At 40.8% G+C, this 19,896-nt stretch overlaps 1 protein-coding gene across 1 annotated transcript in view; it reads left to right on the top strand.

The window, feature by feature from the left end:
• Positions 1-15,295, top strand: part of NTNG1 (netrin G1) — a 414,307-nt gene extending 399,012 nt beyond the window's left edge. Inside the window, exon 8 of the mRNA XM_003409379.4 lies at positions 15,057-15,295. Within this exon, the coding sequence (XP_003409427.1) occupies positions 15,057-15,295 (239 nt within the window). The remainder of the gene's footprint in view (positions 1-15,056) is intronic.
• The last annotated feature ends 4,601 nt before the right edge of the window (positions 15,296-19,896 follow it).

The following is a 19,896-nucleotide window of genomic DNA, read 5'->3' as shown; positions in this document are numbered from 1 at the left end:
GATTCCGACTCGTGGCAACCCCAAGTGAAGAAATAGAGGCTCAGAAATCCAGATTGCAGAGCCATAGTGGTGATGTCAGTATTCAAACCCAGACTTTGGACACCACCACAGTAAACAAATACTTACCTTTGTGGTTCAAATATTGCCTGTCTCGGGAATTTATAAATGAGGAAGAACAGTGTTCATGCCGATGGTCACCATAAGGCGTTATTGAACAGGTGTATTTATGACTTATCCATAATTGTAACGCTTTTGTCCTTTCTTCACCTCATGAATGTATTTTAGAAAATTTAAACGTATGGAACCCAGCGTGGTAGCAAATGCAATTTTTGGAAATTAGCTGTCATTTTTACTTGGAGGCCCAGCCCAGAGGCAGAGGCAGGCAACCCTAAACAACTCATGTCATCATTTCGCACATTCTCTTGATTCCATAATGTTGTTTTCCTCACCTTGAATTTATCGACACCAATTCATTTTGCCTTGACATTGGCATTAACAGGGAAATGGCTTTGTTTCATTGTGACATTATAAAATCCCCTCCCAAGACTTGGTTTGACATTGTCAGGAGGTGGTTACAGTGACAGCAAGGCCACAGCGGACAGGAGTGAATTACAGTGATTCCCAGGAGGAAAAAGAGAAAAAAAAAATCATTAAGAAAAGTTACTGCTGTGTAATTTCAGTGGCTATTTTTCATACTTAAATATCCTTGCTATTTAAAAATCCTAAGAGGGCTTAGACCATATTTAGAACACTCTTGCCAAGTATATACAGGAAAAATTAAGTCTCTAAGGAGACATTTGGCTGTAGCTTGACAAACAGGAACCTCAAGTTATATTTTAGTTTACAAAGTGCTCAAAGGCATTGAAATTCTGCCTTAAATAAATAAATAAATACGCATGTAAATTAATGACACAATTACCTCTTTCAGCCACAGATACTCGCATTTCTTAAGCTGGATATCAATGGCCTATGGTATGATTCTGCCTCCTACCTGGAATGTGAAATGTAGAAATTTGTCGTTAGCACTGGATGGAGCTGCATGGATTAACTTTCACAATTCCTACATCATTTTAAAGAACACCAAATCCTTTTACTAACTCAGTTTTTCCATGTGCACATAGATCCCCAGCTGAATTTCTTTAACTTGTGTTCCAAATTTAGCTAATCACCTTCCCAATTAAAAAAAAAAAAGTTATCACTAAATTCCTTCAGAAAACCAAAAAATGCCAAACCCGTTTCTGTTGAGTTGGTTCTGACTCATAGTGACCCTACACAGCAGAGTAGAACTGCCCCAAGGAGTTTTCAAGGCTGTAATCTTCATGGAAGCAGACTGCAATCTTCATGGAAGCAGACTGCCACATCATTTTCCCATAGAGCAGCTGGTGGACTCGAACTGCCGACCTTTTTGGTTAGCAGCCGAGCAGTTCACCTCTATGCTACCAGGACTCCTTAGCCCCTTCAGAATCATCTCTTTTTCATCTTTGTATTACTCACAATGCCTAGATTGCAGTAAAAGCTAACACATGTTAATGAAAAATGAAGTACAGGAATGTTGGATCTCTTAGCTAGAAACACCTGGTCATCATTACTTCTTCACTTCACCTCCACCGCTCCCCAAGGTGTGTACTGTACCATGGAAGGGAGAAGCCTAATACAAGACACCATTCTCTTCCTGCTAATGTTCCGCCATTATAAAATCATACTCCGCGTATGGGCATACCTGACAATTCCCAGTATGCAACCTGAGCTGCAGTGTCAAAGACACCCAGCGATTTTTCCAGATGTCTCTAGTTAACTTCCTCTCCCATTTTGTGCCAAATATTTCATCCATCCCTTCAAGACAATGGAGCTCTGGTGGTGCAGTGGTTAAGTACTATGGCTGCTAACCGAAAGATTGGCAGTTCAAATATACCAGCTGCTCTTTGGAAACCCTATGGGGCAGTTCTACTCTGCCCTATTGGGTTGCTATGAATTGGAATCAGCTTGATGGTAATGGGTTTGGTCTTGGTTTTCAAGACAATGTTTTACTTCTCATTCCTTATGCACAGCAAATAACCTTACCTCCTACTTCCTAGAAACTAAAATGAGACCATAAAAGTAGAAGCTCCTTCTATTTCCTGCTATCCAACCTATAGACTTTGTATCCATCTGTATCTGTCTCTGCTTTGCTCTCCCACCTGTCTCTCTACTACTAATAGATATATATCCACCATTCAGAAAGAGGCAGAGAACAAAAACAGATTTTATTTGCCTATTAAATAGGAGTGGTGATAAAGGGCATCCTTGTCTTGTTCCTGTTCTCAAGGGGAAAGTTTTAAGCCCCTCTCCATCGAGAATGATGTTGGCCATTGGTTTTGCACAGATGCTCTTTATTATATTGAGAAATTTCCCTTCTATACCTATTTTATTGAGTTTTTATCAGGAATGGGTGTTGGACTTTGTCGAATGCCTTTTCTGCGTCAACTGACACGATCATGTGATTCTTTTCTTTCCTTTTATTTATGTGGTGGATTACATTGATTGATTTTCTAATGTGGAGCCATCCTTGCGTACCTGTATTTACTTATTGAATAAATATTTATTGGCATCTACTTGGTGGCTGAGACTGTGCTAAATACTAATATCACCGCAATGAACAGGACACGGGCTTGGTGCAGATCGTACAAGTGAAACAAGGATGAGTCTCCATCCACAAACTCAGGTTGCATGAAATGTTTTCTTTAAGTTAATTTATATGTCTTTCAGCCCCTATGCTGGAAACACCCATTCCTGATAAAAAAAAAAAAAAAAACTCTCAATAAAATAGGTATCCCAGTGCCATCGAGTCAATAGAAGGGAAATTTCTCAACATAATAAAGAGCATCCCTGCAAAACCAATGGCCAGCATCATTCTTGATGGAGAGAGGCTGAAAACACTCCCCTTGAGAACAGGAACAAGACAAAGATGCCCTTTATCACCACTCCTATTAAATAAGTAAATAAAATCTGTCTGTCTTTTTTTTTTTTTTTTTTATCTTCAGCAGCAACAGCGCCTGCGCATTCTGCAGGAGTCTACACTAGTTACCGATGAGATGGCCCTGGGGCTGCAGTTCCCTTTAGCTCTGGAGGCTCAGCCAGTTCCATGCCTCACCTGAGGCCGCGAAGTCTTTGGCAAGTCTAGGAACCTTGTGTCGTGAATCCTTTTATGTTTATGGGATCGTGGAGGAACTCTTAGGCCTTTTTCTGAGATAATTTTGTAGACACTTAAGCGAATTAGTATTTTGACTAGAAAAATATACTAGTAACACCGAATACTGAATATTGGCAACTGCTGAAATATGGCAAAACTTGGTCACATAATTCATTTCTAAAGGAATGCCTTTATCATCTCAGTAAAAGATGATCCTTTTTTTTCTTCAAGTAACAGCATTTATTTTTATTAATATTTTTATTGTTTTCAAAGAGAGATGTATTTATTCTAGGCAATTTGGAAAGACTGAAAAGTATAAAGAAGACAAAATAACTAAAATCACCTGCACGCATATCAAAAAACTTAAAAGACCCTGTTGCCATCAGGTCGATTCTGACTCATAGCGACCCTATAGGACAGAATAGAACTACCCCATAGGGTTTCAAAGGAGCGACTGGTGGGTCCGAACTGCCAACCCTTTGGTTAACAGCTGAGCTCTCGACCGCTGTACCACCAGGACTCCTAACATCCAGAAATAAACACTAGCCACTTTTAGTGCAATTTGTTCCCGTATTTTTTGTAAGGGTGTGTATATAGAGGTGTATGTCTGTAGTGATGGGAATCAAACTGTATGAACGTTCTGTATCTGCTTCTCCTCCCGACACGATGTCCCACATTTTGAGACAGTGGTTTATTGCCCTGATGTGCACCGCCATTGTGTGTGAATACGCCTCCCAATGAACGCCATCTTTCACCTTGGGCAAAAGAGTAGAGATTGCACCTTTTTATTAAACTAGACAAGTGCATTTTCTGATACCAGATGAGAAACTCTGTGATTTCTCAGCACCGTCTTTATAAGCACATTTCCTGGTCTGTGTCTGAAGGCGTTAACCTAAATAGGATTTCAATACATCATTAATGATCACTTTGGGAAAGGTGCCCTGCCTTGGGCTTGTGGGATTCTCAGTGACTTAATTCTTTCTCAACCTAGCAGAGGCTTTTTTTTCAGGTTACGAAAATTGATCCTGTTGGGAATGTTTGGCAGATGACTCTTGTTTCTGCATCTGAGTCACCTGTCATCTCTTCCGCTACTGGGATGCTACAGACTACAGACATAGGTGCCTTCAAAATGAGCAGGGTTTTTTTTCATATTGTTTTAAGGGGTGTTTCCTTTGATTGGACAAGAGGAAGTGTCACTTCTCTCATGGGTGCTTTGATATTAGGTGGATAAAAATAGAATGGCTGCTCTTTAAGGTCAGAACCTGCTGCACTTGATTACCTAGGCATGTCTGACCACCCAGCTGACAGCTTCCACATTGTTTCTTACAGCTCCATCAGCTCTGTTCCTTGGCCTCATTACATGGAGGCTACATAGGCTGGATGTTGTCACACAAGGATCATGCCACCAACACTACTGTCTCCAGATGGATATAAATGCAGACAGGAGTGTAGGTTGAAGAGCAGGAAAGCAAAGGAGTTTCCACTTGATGGCCCCCAGGTTTCAGTCTAGATGTTGTTTGCCTATGTGCCCACTCTTTCCACCAAAGATAGGTGATGGGGCAGTAGAACCAGGTTGGTGAACTCAGCTCCTCCTTGCTACCCTGGAAACACACCTCATATACTCCAGTTTGTCCAGGGGAATGCACATTGAATGGGCATATGCAAGTCACCTTTGAGAAAACAGGCACTGTCACTCCAAGCTGACCTTGCAAGACTTTGTGGAATATACAGCGGCTGAATACAAATATTGCAGAAGTGCACGTTTTGACCCCATACTCTCTCAAGATTTATACCCGCAGGAGACATATACAGATGCTGTCTTTGAGGGAGGGCTTTTGCTTCCTTTTTCACTTCAGGTACCTTGATTAGAGAGGTAGTGATGAAGTCATTATTCTGGCAGAGATGGGAATAACCATGCTTTCTACCTTGGGTTTTAGCATTAGGGGGAATTGAGGAAGGTATTACACATGAACAATTTATCATTAGTCTGTGTTTTATATTTTTTCCAAGCACCTCCACATAATTCATCTTGAGGCTCCCACCGACTGTTAGATGGATAAACAGGATGAGTGTTATTATCTCTGCCATAGAAGTGAGAGAAGAGAGAAACAAAGAGGTTAAGTGATTTTCCCAAGTTCATTCAGCCCATTAACACCAGAGACAGGACTTGAATCACAGGTTCTTCGCCTAATTCTCTCCATACCACCTCATGCTTTTAGCACATGCAAGGAGAAAAATCTATCCCTGTTGTATGGGGCATCAGGTAAGACTGACAGGTAAAAACAGATCAACCCAAAACAGCCATCTGCATCATTATCAAAGGCTCATAATATTAGAGAAGTCCACCCGTCATCACATATTTGGTCAAAAAGAAGAAGAATGCCTAATATTTTGACCTTTAAAATTATAGGGTTGCCATTAAAAATATTTGTGGAAATCATGAAGCTCAAAAGAATTTTAGAAATACCAACTTCAAACCCTCTCGCTAACTTTACAGCTATCACTAGAATATAAGTTCCACATATGCAACTACACTGTCTGCCTGGGTCACCACTATTTCCCCATCACCTAAAATGGTGCCTGGTTGAATGATGGGTAAATGAATGGATGGATGTCACTGAATGGTTTTATGGTATGTCTAAGGCTTTGCACGGGTTTGGGTTAAGGCCTTACAGCAAATTGATGGCTAGTCAGAACTAGAACCCAGGTTTCAGGACCCTTAATGTTCTTTCTGGAGTCCCTGGGTGGTGCAAATAGTTACTGTCCTCAGCTGCTAACCAAAAGGTTGGAGGTTTGACTCCATTCAGAGGTGCCTCAAAAGAAAGGCCTGGCAAGCTACTTCTGAAAAATCAGCCATTGAAAATCCTGTGGAGCACAGTTTTATACTGACTGACACACATGGGGTTGCCATGAATTGGTGTCGACTTGATAGCAACTGGTGAGGTGGAATATTCTTTTCATTGCACCATTCCAACTTTCATGGCCAGACATATCTGAGGGAAAAATGGCGAAAAATGCAGTTAGTGTACCAAGAATGTCAAAAAAGAAAAGAAATGCCCACCAGGCAACAGTCTATAAAGTTTCTTCCATACCCCAGGAGCTAACCTGTAGGTTCACCTTTATATCTCACAACTTAGTGTAACAGCTATAACACCTGTATAAATGGGTCAAAATCACAGCTCTTCATCTCCTTGCCACAAGTTCTCAAATGCCTAAATCAGACCCAAATGCATCACGCATACCTTTGTTATTAGCCTGTTTGGTGGAGGTTATTCGCTCTTTGACGTTTCTTTGAAAAGGACAGGAACAATTTGGAACACCTTTCCCTCAGCAATCCTGGCCTTGTTTCGGGTAGTGAAGGTAGAGGTCACTTTATTAATACAACCATCAAGGAGAGTTGTCATGGTAACACATAGCATTGATTCCTTGAAGTGCAGGAGACAAAGCCAAATAGAGAAACTTTTAAGTCTATAAATACAGACCCAACATTGCCTGAGCATAGCAGCTCACCGACAGAGCGAACCTAAATGTATAGCTTTGAACAAAACTAAACGGAGAAAAGAAAACATCCCTTTGGTAGTGTAATGGATCATCATGACCAAAATGGGGATCAGTGACCCTTCAGGGCTTAAAAAAAAAAAAGAAAAACTAATCCACTAAGTCCTGCCTGATGCCCTCTTCAAACACATGGCATCCATCTCTAGGTCTGATTGACCATACCCTCCAGGAAGGACTATAGAAAAAAAAAAAGGAATCAAGGTCTTGTAATTCATATTTTGAGAATAGATTACAATTTGGGAGGAAGAAATGTGTTTAATTCTGATGCATAGCGACCCTATAGGTTTAAGTTTAAAACTTAAGAACCCACAAAAAAATTTAAAGAATTGAAAAATTTAGCAAAATCCTGGTAACTCTTATTACCCAAGCCACACGAAACATAAGTAGAGGTGGAAGAGGGAGGAAGAAATTCTGTTCATTTCTATTCTTTCACTGTGAAAATTAGGAATATTTTCATAAGTTCACTGCAACTGTGGGAGCTTATTTATCTAGTATTATGGGATCCCTAAAACTGAGACCACAGCTATTAAAACATCTTTGCTGACTTCAGCCTTTTTACCAGGATTCTGTACTTCATCTCCTGGCTACATCCCACTCTAAGCCCACTGCCATTGGGTCAATTCAGACTTATAATGACCCCATAGGGTTTCCAAGGCTATAAATCTCTATGAAAGCAGACCACCACATCTTTCTCCCTCAGAGCCACTGGTGGTTTCAAACCACCAACCTTTTGTTTAGCAGCCAATCACTTTAACCACTTCACAATGGGGGCTCCTTCTTGGCCACATAACTCTGTTTAAATCTATCATTAATACTATAACCTTATCTGCCAAAGTCCATAGATTATCTTGGTGACCCCATTTAAAGGCATTCCCAATACTGAAACATTAGAGTTTTCAGTTTGAGGCAAATTCATGTAGAAGGGCCCCAGGCAAAGAAAGTGATAACTGAAAGGTACACATTTGATAGAAATCCCCAGCTGGATTTTTAATCTGTAAGTGCATGCAAGATGAAATGGAGATAATGCCGGGGATTGTAAACTGGTCTTTACCCTCATGCCAGTTCTAACAATAGGTGGTGGATGCCTGAAATGTTATGTTGAGGATTCTGAACTTCAGTGCAAAAGAGTGCCATTATTAAGTTGCTATTCTTCAATGCATACCCCAAAACCAAACCCATTGCCATGGAGTCGATTTTGACTCATAGAGACCCTACAGGACAGAGTAGAACAACTCCATACAGTTTCCAAGGAGCAGCTAGTAGATTCTAACTACCGACGTTTTGGTTAGCAACAATAGCATGCCATAACTCTTAGCCACTGTGCCACCAGGACCCCCTTCAGTGCATAGGGGAAGAGGAAATGTCAGTATGGATGCCAACATGTTTGCCATGCTGGGACTAGATCTTTGATATTTCTGATTATATTTTATGTATGAGCTGAGCTGTATTTGGAAGCTCTGCCAGACTGTGGTAGAACTCTAGCAGACGTGACATTTAATGCTATCAGCAAAGACCTCTGCTTAATCACAGTGGTATGAAGGCAGAGCAGCTAGTCAATACAACTGAGAATCTATAGAAGAGTTATTTTATGTCTCCCTGGTAAGTGGACATATCAACTACATTTTGAGAAGCACAGAACGCAGCACCATTCAGCAAAGCTTACTGTATTTCCCTTAACTGTTCTTTTCTGTGTAGAGCCAAAAACCAAACCTGTTGTAGAGACAATTCTGACACATAGCAACCCCACAGGGCAGAGTAGAACTGCTCCATAGGGTCTGCAAGGCTGTAAATCTTTACAGAAGCAGACTGCAACAACTTTCTCCTGCAGAGCAGCCTGTGGATTTGAACTGGAGACCTTCTGATTAGCAGCCGAGTACTTTAACCACTGCACCACCAGGGCTCTTTTATGTAAAGAGCAATATTCTATAAATTAAAACCAAAAAAACCAAATCTATTGCCATCAAGTCAATTCCAACCCATAGTGACCCTAGAGGGCAGAATAGAACTGCCCCATAAGGTTTCTGAGGAGCAGCTGGTGGATTTGAACTGTCAACCTTTTGGTTAGCAGCTGTGTCACTTAACCACTGCACCACCAGGGCTCCATTATGTAAATTAGGAGATCTAAATTCTAGTTCTAGCTCTACCCTAAATTGCTTTCCTTTTCTTCATCTATAGCTGGTCTAGATGTTTTCCGAAGTTTCCTGAAAGCTCCCATTTTAGTATCTCTATGGAAGCAAAGAAGAACTGATTACATGGAAATGTTAACTTGAGTTCCTTTTATTTTATCCTTTAATTGTGAGCAATAATAATGTCTGTATTAGATCCAATATTCTGTAATTACTCCCCCAAGAAGGTAACACACAGTTATATTTCAACTTCAAGCATTACCAAAAAAAAAAAAAAAAAGAAACAAACCCGTGTCCAACAAATTAATTCTGACTTATATTGACTCTATAAGACAGAGTAGAACTGCCCCATAGGGTTTCCAAGGAGCGGCTCACAAGCACTTACAGTCATTCCTAATTCCCATAGCTCTGCCCTGAAAATGCATCATCTCCCTCATCTAGAATCACTAAGGCATCTTCATTCTGCTTTTCTCAGTGTATGTCAGGGATAACTACTCATCTTCATTGCTATAGCTGACTCCCTGCTGCAGGCCTTCATCATTTTACCTCCAATATTAATTGAGGAGTAATTTATTTCTTCTCTCCAACTATAATGTGACCCAACACAACTACCAGAATGATATTCCTCAAATATTCCTTTATCATGTTACTCTCCTTCCCCAAAACTTGGTGGTTTGTCACCAAGTGTTTCTCAACCTTAGCATTATTAACATTTTTGGGATGGATAATTCTTTGTTGTGGGGTATTGTCCTGGGCATTGCAGGATGTTCAGCTGTTCCTCTGGCCTTTACTCACTATATGCCAATAGCATCACCTTCCCTCTGCCTCCAGGTTGTGATAACCAAAAACATCTACAGACATTGTCGACTGCCCTCTCGGGGGCAAAATCGTCCACTTTTGAGAACTACTGTTTTAAACTGACATCCAAAGACCTCCACTAAATATTAATTTCTCCAATCCCATTTCTAATTATTTCAAAATCCATTGTCAGATCCAATCAGGAATATGCAGTAATTATTTGGAAAATTTCCCTTGCCCTTCCTCAAAGTGATCTTTCTCTCATAGTCTTCTAATCGGTCTATTTATTCCTAGATAACTAGATAGTTATCCATGGCGGGAAGACTTCCATGATCAGTTTCATGACTTCATGTCATCATTGCATTTTGTTCACAACATTTCTTCTCAGCATCCTTCATAGTCTTTCTTCCTCTTCCTTTGGCTTAAATGCTGATATCCTTCAGTGTTGTATCTTTAGTCCTCAATTTTATTTAGTGTATACACCCCCAGTAGTCTTCTACTCTTTTTGCTTCATCCTTTCTAACAATGACCACGACCATCCCTGCTTCAAGTCTGTATCCCCAATAGGACCTATCTCCTGAACCATTAAATAATTTTTCCAACAGTTAACAAGACCACTGTAGAAGAGCCTACAGACCCCTCAAAGTCAACAGGTTCCCTTTCCTGACCAAACTTTTTCTCCTATATTCTTAATAAATTACATTATGATGCATTCAAATATCCAGAAGAGAAACCTCAGAATCTCACTTATGCAGCCCCTTTCCAAATCTGTTCCTTCCTCTCTGTCCCCATTGCTGTAACCTAGGCTGAAGTCTATTTTACTATTTAATTGGTCTCCTTGCCTTTAGTCTGTCTTTTCTCTGGTCCATCCTCACCTTTCTGTTCCTGTTAAAACATTACCCCGCTCATAAGTCTTAAATGGCTTCCTGCTGCCCATTATTTAAACTCCACAGTGTATTATGCAGAATCTTCACAACCAGGCCACAACCTCTTTCCAGTCTCCATTTTCTCTGCATGTCCTACACTCAAACCACACCAGTCCATTCATTATTCACTGAGTTCCATGTGTCTCTCAATCAGGGTCCAGCCAGAAAAGTGAAAGCACATAAGTTTTTCAACAGAGAGACTTTGTTAAAGGAAGTGGTTAAACAGATGTTTGAAAATGTAAAAATGAAAGGAGGACACTGAATGAATTCATAGATAGTAACTGTGTAAGCAGCTATCACCCTGGGAATGAGAGATTACAGGGAAGACAGAGCTATCAGAAACTAGAAGCTTAGAGGAGAAACCCCACAGATCTGGGATCTGTACCTCTGGTGGCTGATAAAAACCAAATCAAACCCATTGCTGTTGAGTCGATTTTGACTCATTGTGACCCTATAGGACAGAGTAGAACCACCCCATAGAGTTTCCAAGGAGCACCTGGTGGATTCGAACTGCCAAGGTTTTTTTGGTTAGCAGGTGCAGCTCTTAACCACTCTGCCATCTGGGTTTCTGGTGACTGGTAATACCTCCAAAATGCTGATCAGGGACCCTGTGGATCTGGAACTCAAACCTCTAGAGAGAGGGGGCTGCCCAAATGGTGCAAGTTGAGAAGAAGCTGGTTCTGAATAAAGCTGAGCATGGGAACCAAATGCTGCCGTTGGGATGAAGAGCTGCAATAAGGCTGTTAGGTAGAGCCATCAAATAAAAAAAAGGAAATCGCTTTCTCTAGTGCCCCCTTTTGGTGGATCCAGTTGACAACTTGCTGGGCTTCAGCCTCAACATCAGAAGGGTAGATTTGAGAGCTGACAGACAACTGCTTAACAATCAGCACAGTGCTTTTTCTCGATCCTTTGATTTTGCTCATATAGTCTCCCCAACCATAATGCCATTTCTACCAGTATCTGCCTGATGTACTTACTCCTTTGTTCAAATATAATCTCTTCCCTATAATCTTCCATAATCTTCCCAAGAATAAGCCCTAGAAGTTTGCAAATACTTCCTTCATAGGCTTTTTATATTGTGTCATAATTGTTCCTGTATATGTTTGTTTTCCACCAAACTGTGAGCTCCTTTAAAGTAGGTAGTGTTACAACCATAAAATCTTGCAGAGCGCCTGGCACATAACTGAGGTTGGTTGAACTAGATGGAATTAATAAGATCATTTTAATGTAACTGTATTTGATCATTTCTAGTATATATTTCATCTTCCTAGGTACATTTTTTGAGTTGTTTTTTTTTTTTTTTTTTGGAGCTGCATTTGAACCTAGAGATCATGTTTTATATTTCTTTTATTTTCCTCATGGTATTTAGTACTACGTTTCATATGCTGAAGAAGATCTCAATGATATTTGTTAACCACCTAGTTTATTCATTAACCACCACATTTTTGGCTCGAAATGACATGAAGATGGAGCATGAGTTTAAGAACAGCAGGTAAGATCAGTAGTGAGGTTTAGATGTTCTTCCAGCATAGGATTTCAGCAGTTAGAAACAGCAGTGCATCCAGTAAAGTTCTCTATTTGTTAAAGGAATACCACAATCATGAGCTCAAATGTACCATATTTTTACACAAATAATGGGCTCCTTCTACGTTTGTTTGCTGACAAACGTGTTGCTGTAAAAAGAAAAAAATTAGCATAGCGCACTTAGGAAAATGCCTCCAGGACAGAGGGCGGGGCTGACAAAGAAAAGTAGAAGGCGTTATTTGCGTAAAAATACAATAATGAGTTTTATAGTGAATTCTAAACAAATGAAATATATTCTAGGTTTCTCTTTTTTTTCTGTTAATATTTTATAGAAAATGTATTTCTCTAACTCATGAGATTATTAATCCTGGGCTACGTCTGTTCCTTGGATATTTATTGAATTTCTCACAACCATCAAAATTAACTATTTAAATTTAAGAACAACATCAAATGTTAATCACCAGCCTCTTGAAAAAAAGAAAACCCCTGTTCAACAACTGATTTACATTCAGGTCCAAGAAGAAAAATCACCTTTTTTTTTTTTTGAGGAGTGATATTTAATTAACTATTGATTTCTTCTCAATTATTCAAGGCAAGCAATTATTGATATTGATGGAACAGATTTTTTTTCCCTTACCTCTAGTGCCCAAATGAAAGGAAATGTCCCATTCAGCAATCTGCTCCCTGGAACAAGAAATGCTGAGAATCTTTAACGTTAAATGGAAGCAGTTATTTGGATCTGTTTAGCCCATGTTACCCCAATTAAACAGATATTTCCTGAAGTGTAAGCAAAACAAAATCCTCAAAACCTACACATGCTTTCCAGATTAACAACAAAAAGGGGGGGAGGAGGCTTTTATCAGTTCTGACCATGAGGCTCACCGCTCCACACTTGTGGACTTGCCCTCACAACTACAGATCTTGGCATTTTTAACCGTGACTCATAAAATACTATAATTTCGTTCTAATATTCATTATTTCTAAGCCACCCAATGAAAGGTCGCTTATATAATCTTTAGAATGCCTGGAACACTATCTTGTATATCAGTATTTTGAGCCTGAAAGATTTAATAGGCCTTGATATTCATTTCTGACATTTACAGATAGTAAGGGTGGCTACTTTTGAAAATTATACCAATATGTTAACACAACTGGGCTAGAGGTCAGCGAATTATTGTTGAGGAAGGTGCTAAAACAGGCCCTCTGTAGGCAGTGGCGTATCTAAGGTATTGCACTGGCTCTGGGCATCAGGCGCCACTAAGCGGTTTCTATTAACCCGGTACAGCCCAACATCCTTCCTCAAGGACAGCAATGTGTTAATTAAGAGATTAAAAATCTTGACTTGTATTTTTTAGCTGACATTATGGTACAGTTATCTAAAAGAAAATGTCAGATATTTGGACAGGAGTGCCATATCAATGCTTGCCATAGGCGCCCCTGGCCGTACTGGGTTAATAGAAACTGCCCTGTGGTGCCACACACTCAGGGTTGGTGCAACACCTGCCATGCTGTAGTTACACCTCTGTGCAGTGGGTGGGTGTGTAGGGCACTCTGTTATTTGCTTTGTGGGTATCTACCACCACCATCTTGTCTCGGCTAATTTGTGCTCAGAGCGTTAGCGTGCTTGTGTGTAAGAAGCTTCCTTTGAAGGTGACATAACTTGTAAACACGATTATGAATATAATGGACAAGGCAAGATTCTATTTAGTTATTACTTGGAAGGTGGGAATTATTTTTTTAAATACTTTGCACTTAATGTGTGTGAGAGAGAGTGTGTGTTTGTATATGTTTAATTCACGTGGGAATTTGACCCCTGGGGGAACTTGGCCATTACATTTTTTTTAAATGATAATGTTTTGTACTTATACAAAGCTACTTTTTCTGCTCTGTGCCCAATCCCCTTCTAGAGTGATATGTTAAATGCTTTAGCAGCATCTGTTGCTGAGAAGTGTTCTTGGCTCTTTTACTCTTTGTTGTTGTTTTAATTTCCCTAGGTTCTACTTAACATTCTGCTAAATCAGTGAAACCTTGATTATCTAAAAGTAATAGGAGCCATGAATTAATGAGGATAACCAGAATTTTGGAAAGATAAGGAATTATTAAAGGGGAAAAGTTACATGACAAGGATCAGGAATGAATTTTTGTCTCTGGAATTGCATGTCATGATTTAAACAAAGTGGTTTTTATTCACTGATGGATACAATGAAATTCTGGTAATCAGGGTTTCCCCAGTTGTATTTATTTCTAATTTCCAGAAACCAAGTTAACCTTGGACTCGATTCCCCATATTTTCAAGATGGCAAAAATCCTAATAGGCTATCCTAATGCGACTACTCTTCCTCAACTCCTCTGATGAAGGAAGCTTCCTCTCTGGGGTCTGGCTGCTGCCTGCCTGGAGCACGCTGCCTTGACCACCTCCTGTCCCCTTCATCCTTGCGCTTTCCTGCTGGCTTTGGCCCTCATGCATGCCATGGCTGGGACCACAGTCAGGGAGAATGGCCCACGCCATTCCTGGTCATTTTAGCAACACTGCTTTGCATTTTAATCACCATTCATTTGGCTTCAAAGCTCTGCATTCTTGTATCAGGCACTTGTCCTTTAAAAACCAGGAGGTCACAACAGGTCCCAGTTCCATGAAGGGAAGTTAGTGCCAAACCAGGATTATCACATTACCTTGTGTTCGCTGGCCTGAAATGGACAATGATAATATCCAAGATTGCAGCAAAAAAAAAAAAAAAAAACTATACGAAAGGGGTCTAATATGGTGAAAACAAAGGCAGCAAACTACATTGGTTTAGAAATTGGAGTCACATGCTTAGTGTGGGGAAGGGAGGGGGAGCACGAGATCAATAGAGATTTTTTTAAAGCTGAAAACATGATGTACCAGATGAACTTAAATTGATTCTGCTTCTCCTCCCCGCACCCCCATCCCCCGCCCTCCCCCTCATCCTGCAGCCAACGTCTGCGACAACGAGCTCCTGCACTGCCAGAACGGAGGGACGTGCCACAACAACATACGCTGCCAGTGCCCGGAGGCGTACACCGGCATCCTGTGTGAGAAGCTGCGGTGCGAGGAGGCGGGCAGCTGCGGCGACAGCTCCGGCCAGGGCGCGCCCCGGGAGGGCTCCCCGGCGCTGCTGCTCCTGCTGCTGCTGGCCGCTGTGCTGGGGACAACCAGCCCCCTGGCGTTCTAGGTGTTACATCCTGCCAGCGGACGGGCCTGTGCCGTGGGGAAGCAAATACAACCCAAGCTTTGGCTACTAACATAGGAAACACACACCCAGACACCCCCCACTCCAACACAGTGTACAAACTACTAAGGCCTAACTGAACTAAGCCATATCTATCAACTGTGGACAGCACAGCCGAGTCAAGACTGTTAATTTCTGACTCCAGAGAAGTTGGCAGCTGTTGAGATTATCAATACAGATCACATTGCCAGCTGCAGAGTTTACTGTGGATTGGAAAGGCTGTGACCGCACCCAGCCCAAACTGGAAAGACAAAAATACAGACAAACAAATCAACCAACCAAGAAACATTTGCAACTCTAACGTGGTGCGCCCTGGTACCGCTCTGCCCAGTGCGTGGACCAACCAAATAGAAGCATTCATTACTGTCAGTGCATTGTGGGTATAAGGAAATCTGTTAACGAGCCGCCATATTGGCCTGCTTCAGTCCCTGACTCCCTTCCAACCTGTGCTTTAGTGAACGTTGCTCTGTAACCATTGTTGGGTGAAAGATTTCTTTGTCTGATGTTAGTGATGCACATGTGTAACAGCCCCCCCCCCCCGAAAAAAAGCTCAAGCCAGTCATAGCGCTGTATATCTTAGCACCGCGACACCACAGTGTGAGCACACGCCCACTGTACAAGAGTGGCTATAGAAAAAAAGAAAGTGTATCTATCCTTTTGTATTCAAATGAAGTTATTTTTCTTGAAATACTGTAATATGTAGATTTTTTGTATTCTTGCCAATTTGTGTTACCAGACAATCTGTTAATGTATCTAATTCCAAACAGCAAAGACTGACATTTTATTTTGTCCTCTTCCGTTTTGTTTTCCTTTCATTGTGCAGAGATTTCTCTGTATGGGCAACGTGCTGGCATCAAAGAATATCAGTTTACATATATAACAAGTGTAATAAGATTCCACCAAAGGACATTCTAAATGTTTTCTTGTTGCTTTAACACTGGAAGATTTAAAGAATAAAAATTCCCGCATTAATGATTTCAGGAATTTGTATTGCAATTTCTTAAGATGAAAGGAGCAGCCGCCAAGCAGTTTCACACTCACTTTACTGATTTCTGTGTGGACGGAATACATTCAGCTGATGAATTTAGTACCCAGGAAGATGGACTGATGTTCACTAGCTTGGACAACTTCTGCAAAATATGAGACTATTTCCACTTGGGAAAAATTATAACAGCAAAAAAAAAAAAAAAACCTAAGTGATTGCCAAGTTTATGCCAAGGCCTATCGGCAGAGTACTAAGAGACTTTTATTTTTAAGTCATGCTATTTTCACAGATTGATGGTGACCATGTGACCCTAGGGATGCTGATCTATGTATCTTTCCAAACACAGTGTTTACATTGGGTACCGTAAGAGACAACCTGGGGAACCAGGAAAGGAGCAGGGAATTTGAGTGATTTAGCAATTTGACTTTGAATATATTCAGACTAAGTATTTAGAGGAACTATCAAAATATACAGCAGCAAGTAGACATAACTGCTGTTCCTGAGAATAAAGTTTGTTTTAAGTACTGTCCAAGGTGTAATAAATTCTCGTTTCTGCCTTTTATTAGGCCAATTACTGTGCGAGACAGCAAAGGGGAGGCAGGTTGGGGGGAGAAACATTGCAAAGTTTCCAAGGGGCTAAACCCGTGCATATTCCATTTCTAGCACACTGCCTGCTGTCCTCCAGATGTGTTAGCAGCAGAATCTCCTGGAATAGAAAAACCAATTATCAGCCCAAGCCAGAGTCGTAAAGACAGTGAAGTCTTACATGACTTGGTAGAGCAATAACCTCTGGTAGTGTTAGGTCAGAAGCTTAGCTGCAGCCTGAATTCTTCACTCAGCTGCCACTCCTTGCTGAAATGAGGGAAAAAAAAAAAAAGTCTTCAGATAAATAACCTGGGTAAAAACTAGACGAAGGAACAGCATGTCTTATTGGTTTTTTCCCAGAAAATCCAGTTCAAAGAAGGCAATAAAAGGTAAACAGGTAATGCCTGTGCTGCCTGCCACCCCACGTCCAAGTCGATTGAATGTTTGTTATTCAAACCGACAGTCTCTTTTGATGTAAGAAATCAGAAAAGATGGAGATAAATTAGAGCTTTGGCTCAGTGCCAGAGTGGCCAACCAGAAATTGGAGGTTTACATTAGAAGCGTAAACAGCAAATTATATTTCAAGCTCACCAAGGATACGTAGGAAAATGCCGATAACGTACAGAGTTTGAGGTCACTGATAATGAGGTGGGTTTCTGATATTAAAATTGGAATTTAAGTTGTCTTATACTTTTATGCAGACCGCATTATTTCTGGCAACAATGCACCTTATCGTTATCCGCTCATGGCTTTGTCACAATGCTCAGGAATCAACCTTGCACATATCAATACGTGGGATTCCAAAAGCTAATTCTAAAATTTAATGAAGGCTTGATCTAAATACATTCATCTGCATTTTATCGTTACAAGGCTATAAGAATCTAAACTGATGAGGAGTATCTTTCATTCAGTGTATTTAGATATAGTTTTCTGAATTTCCTGAAGTGATGCGATCTGCTTTTAATAAAAGCTCACTTTTAGGTATATAATAAATGGAAATGAAATGTTCTTTTTAATCTGGATCCTCGAGTTCTTCTTAAGAGTCTATTCCTTTGAAGGAAAACCCAAGTCTGTGGATTTTATCCATCTGCTGACTTTTCAGCACTGTTGCAAAGCTGCTTCCATCGACAATGTCGTGTCTTAAGAACAAGCTTGGGGTGGAAAGCGGATACTAAGTTGTGCTCTGTTTTTAGCTGGAGAGGTCCCATAAGGTAGATCCCGTCTTGCATGAGTAATCTGTCAACTTTCCCATAGAGTAAAAATACGATCCGTTCCTCAAATACCATTGATGAGCATAAAACCTCAAAAAATGGGGCAAAGTTTCAGCTATATAGCAAGTGTTACTATTTATGGGAAAGTAATAAGACTACCATGCCATGATGAGGAAACTTGGTGGCACAGTGGTTAAGTGCTACAGCTGCTAACCAAAAGTTTGGCAGTTCAAATCCACCAACCGCTCCTTTGAAACCCTATGGAACAGTTCTACTCTGTCCTATAGAGTCGCTATGAATCTGAATTGACTCCAGGGCAATGGGCCATGATGAGGAAGTGATTCATTTCTGACTTTATTCATAGCTTAGAAGGAGCGCTGGTGGTGCAGTGGTTAGGTGCTTGGCTGCAAACCAAAATGTCAGTAGCTCAACTCCACCAGCTACTCCATGGAAGAAAGATGTAGCAGTCCGCCTCTGTGAAGATTACAGCCTTGGAAACCCTATGGGGCAGTTTTACTCTGTCCTATAGGGTTGCTATGAGTCAGAACGATTCGATACAATAAGTTTGGTTTTGGACACAGCCTAGAGGGAAAACTTTAGACCCAGCAAAGAGGGGCCCTTTGCCTAGAGGAGCCCATTCTGATCCTCGTCCAGGGCTTTGTCCCAGGAACAAAGAACCTAGAATTTCCTGTGTACTTTCAGGGCAAGTGTGGACCTCTTCTGGGGGACCAGAATCCTGAAGGCAGGTGGTATCATGAGTACATCCCTAGGTACCCCTAGGTGTATACACTGGGGAATTCACACGGGAGTGTTGTAGGGCCTCTTGCAGTGCAAGCTGGAGCTCAGGGCTGGAAGAGAAGTGGGGTACAGGGAGGAATAGACCAGAACTAGTTCAGGGCTAAGGTCCAGTGCAAACTCTACACAGTCTAAGAATTCTAAATGTACATCTGGCCTTCTAATTGTTATAAAAGCATATGTGTCAGATTAGCAGGATGGAAAATATTTTATTTAACAGTCTGTTAGCTTGATGCATAACTTTTAAATATTTAGACATATGGCACACAGGCCTCCATGGGTACGTTTGCCCTGGCCCCTGCCAACATTCGGGATGGTTCTGCCTGGAGGTGAACACTACATGAAGGTGTTCTTGAGTCAAATCCCAAAATGGGCGAAAGAAAGGCACAGGCTGGAAGAATGCCTATGGTCCACGGTTAGACTGTTCCTGTAGTTCAATACTCTGCTGCACACTTTCTTGGACCTGTGGCCTTGCTGGAGATTAAGAAGTTTTAGAAGGATTGGGGCAGCTGTGAGGAACCCTGAAATCAGATCCTTAGCCATATCACCTTCACCCTCTGCCATCAATTATCCAGTATTATCAGGATGAAAAGACCCAGTATTCTGAAATGGGATGCTCTGTGCTAAATGGAAAATGGTTTGCTGTACTTCACCTGTTGTTAATTACCAAATAAAATATCTGTTTAACAATTTCTGTGCTCACAAGATTGGACAGGATATTTGGAGATTTTGAACCACATGTTCTACCTATTTGTTATGCCTGGAACTCAATATTTATGTATTTATGATCTGGTACAATTTAAAGCTTCAGCTTCAGAAGTCTGAATTAGAATTCCTTACCTACCGTTTCACTCCCAGTATTTATCAATAAGGATGTCAATGGTTGCAGTTAAAAAACACTATGTCTTAGGACAATATGAAGAACCAGGTAAACCTCTAGGAGAATTTTTTAGAAAATCCAGTTGGAC

The sequence above is a fragment of the Loxodonta africana genome, chromosome 3 (genome assembly GCF_030014295.1).
Source record: "Loxodonta africana isolate mLoxAfr1 chromosome 3, mLoxAfr1.hap2, whole genome shotgun sequence".
Classification (NCBI taxonomy): domain Eukaryota; kingdom Metazoa; phylum Chordata; class Mammalia; order Proboscidea; family Elephantidae; genus Loxodonta; species Loxodonta africana.
The sequence above is the reverse complement of the archived record's forward strand: the minus strand, read 5'-3'. Positions and strand labels throughout refer to the sequence as shown.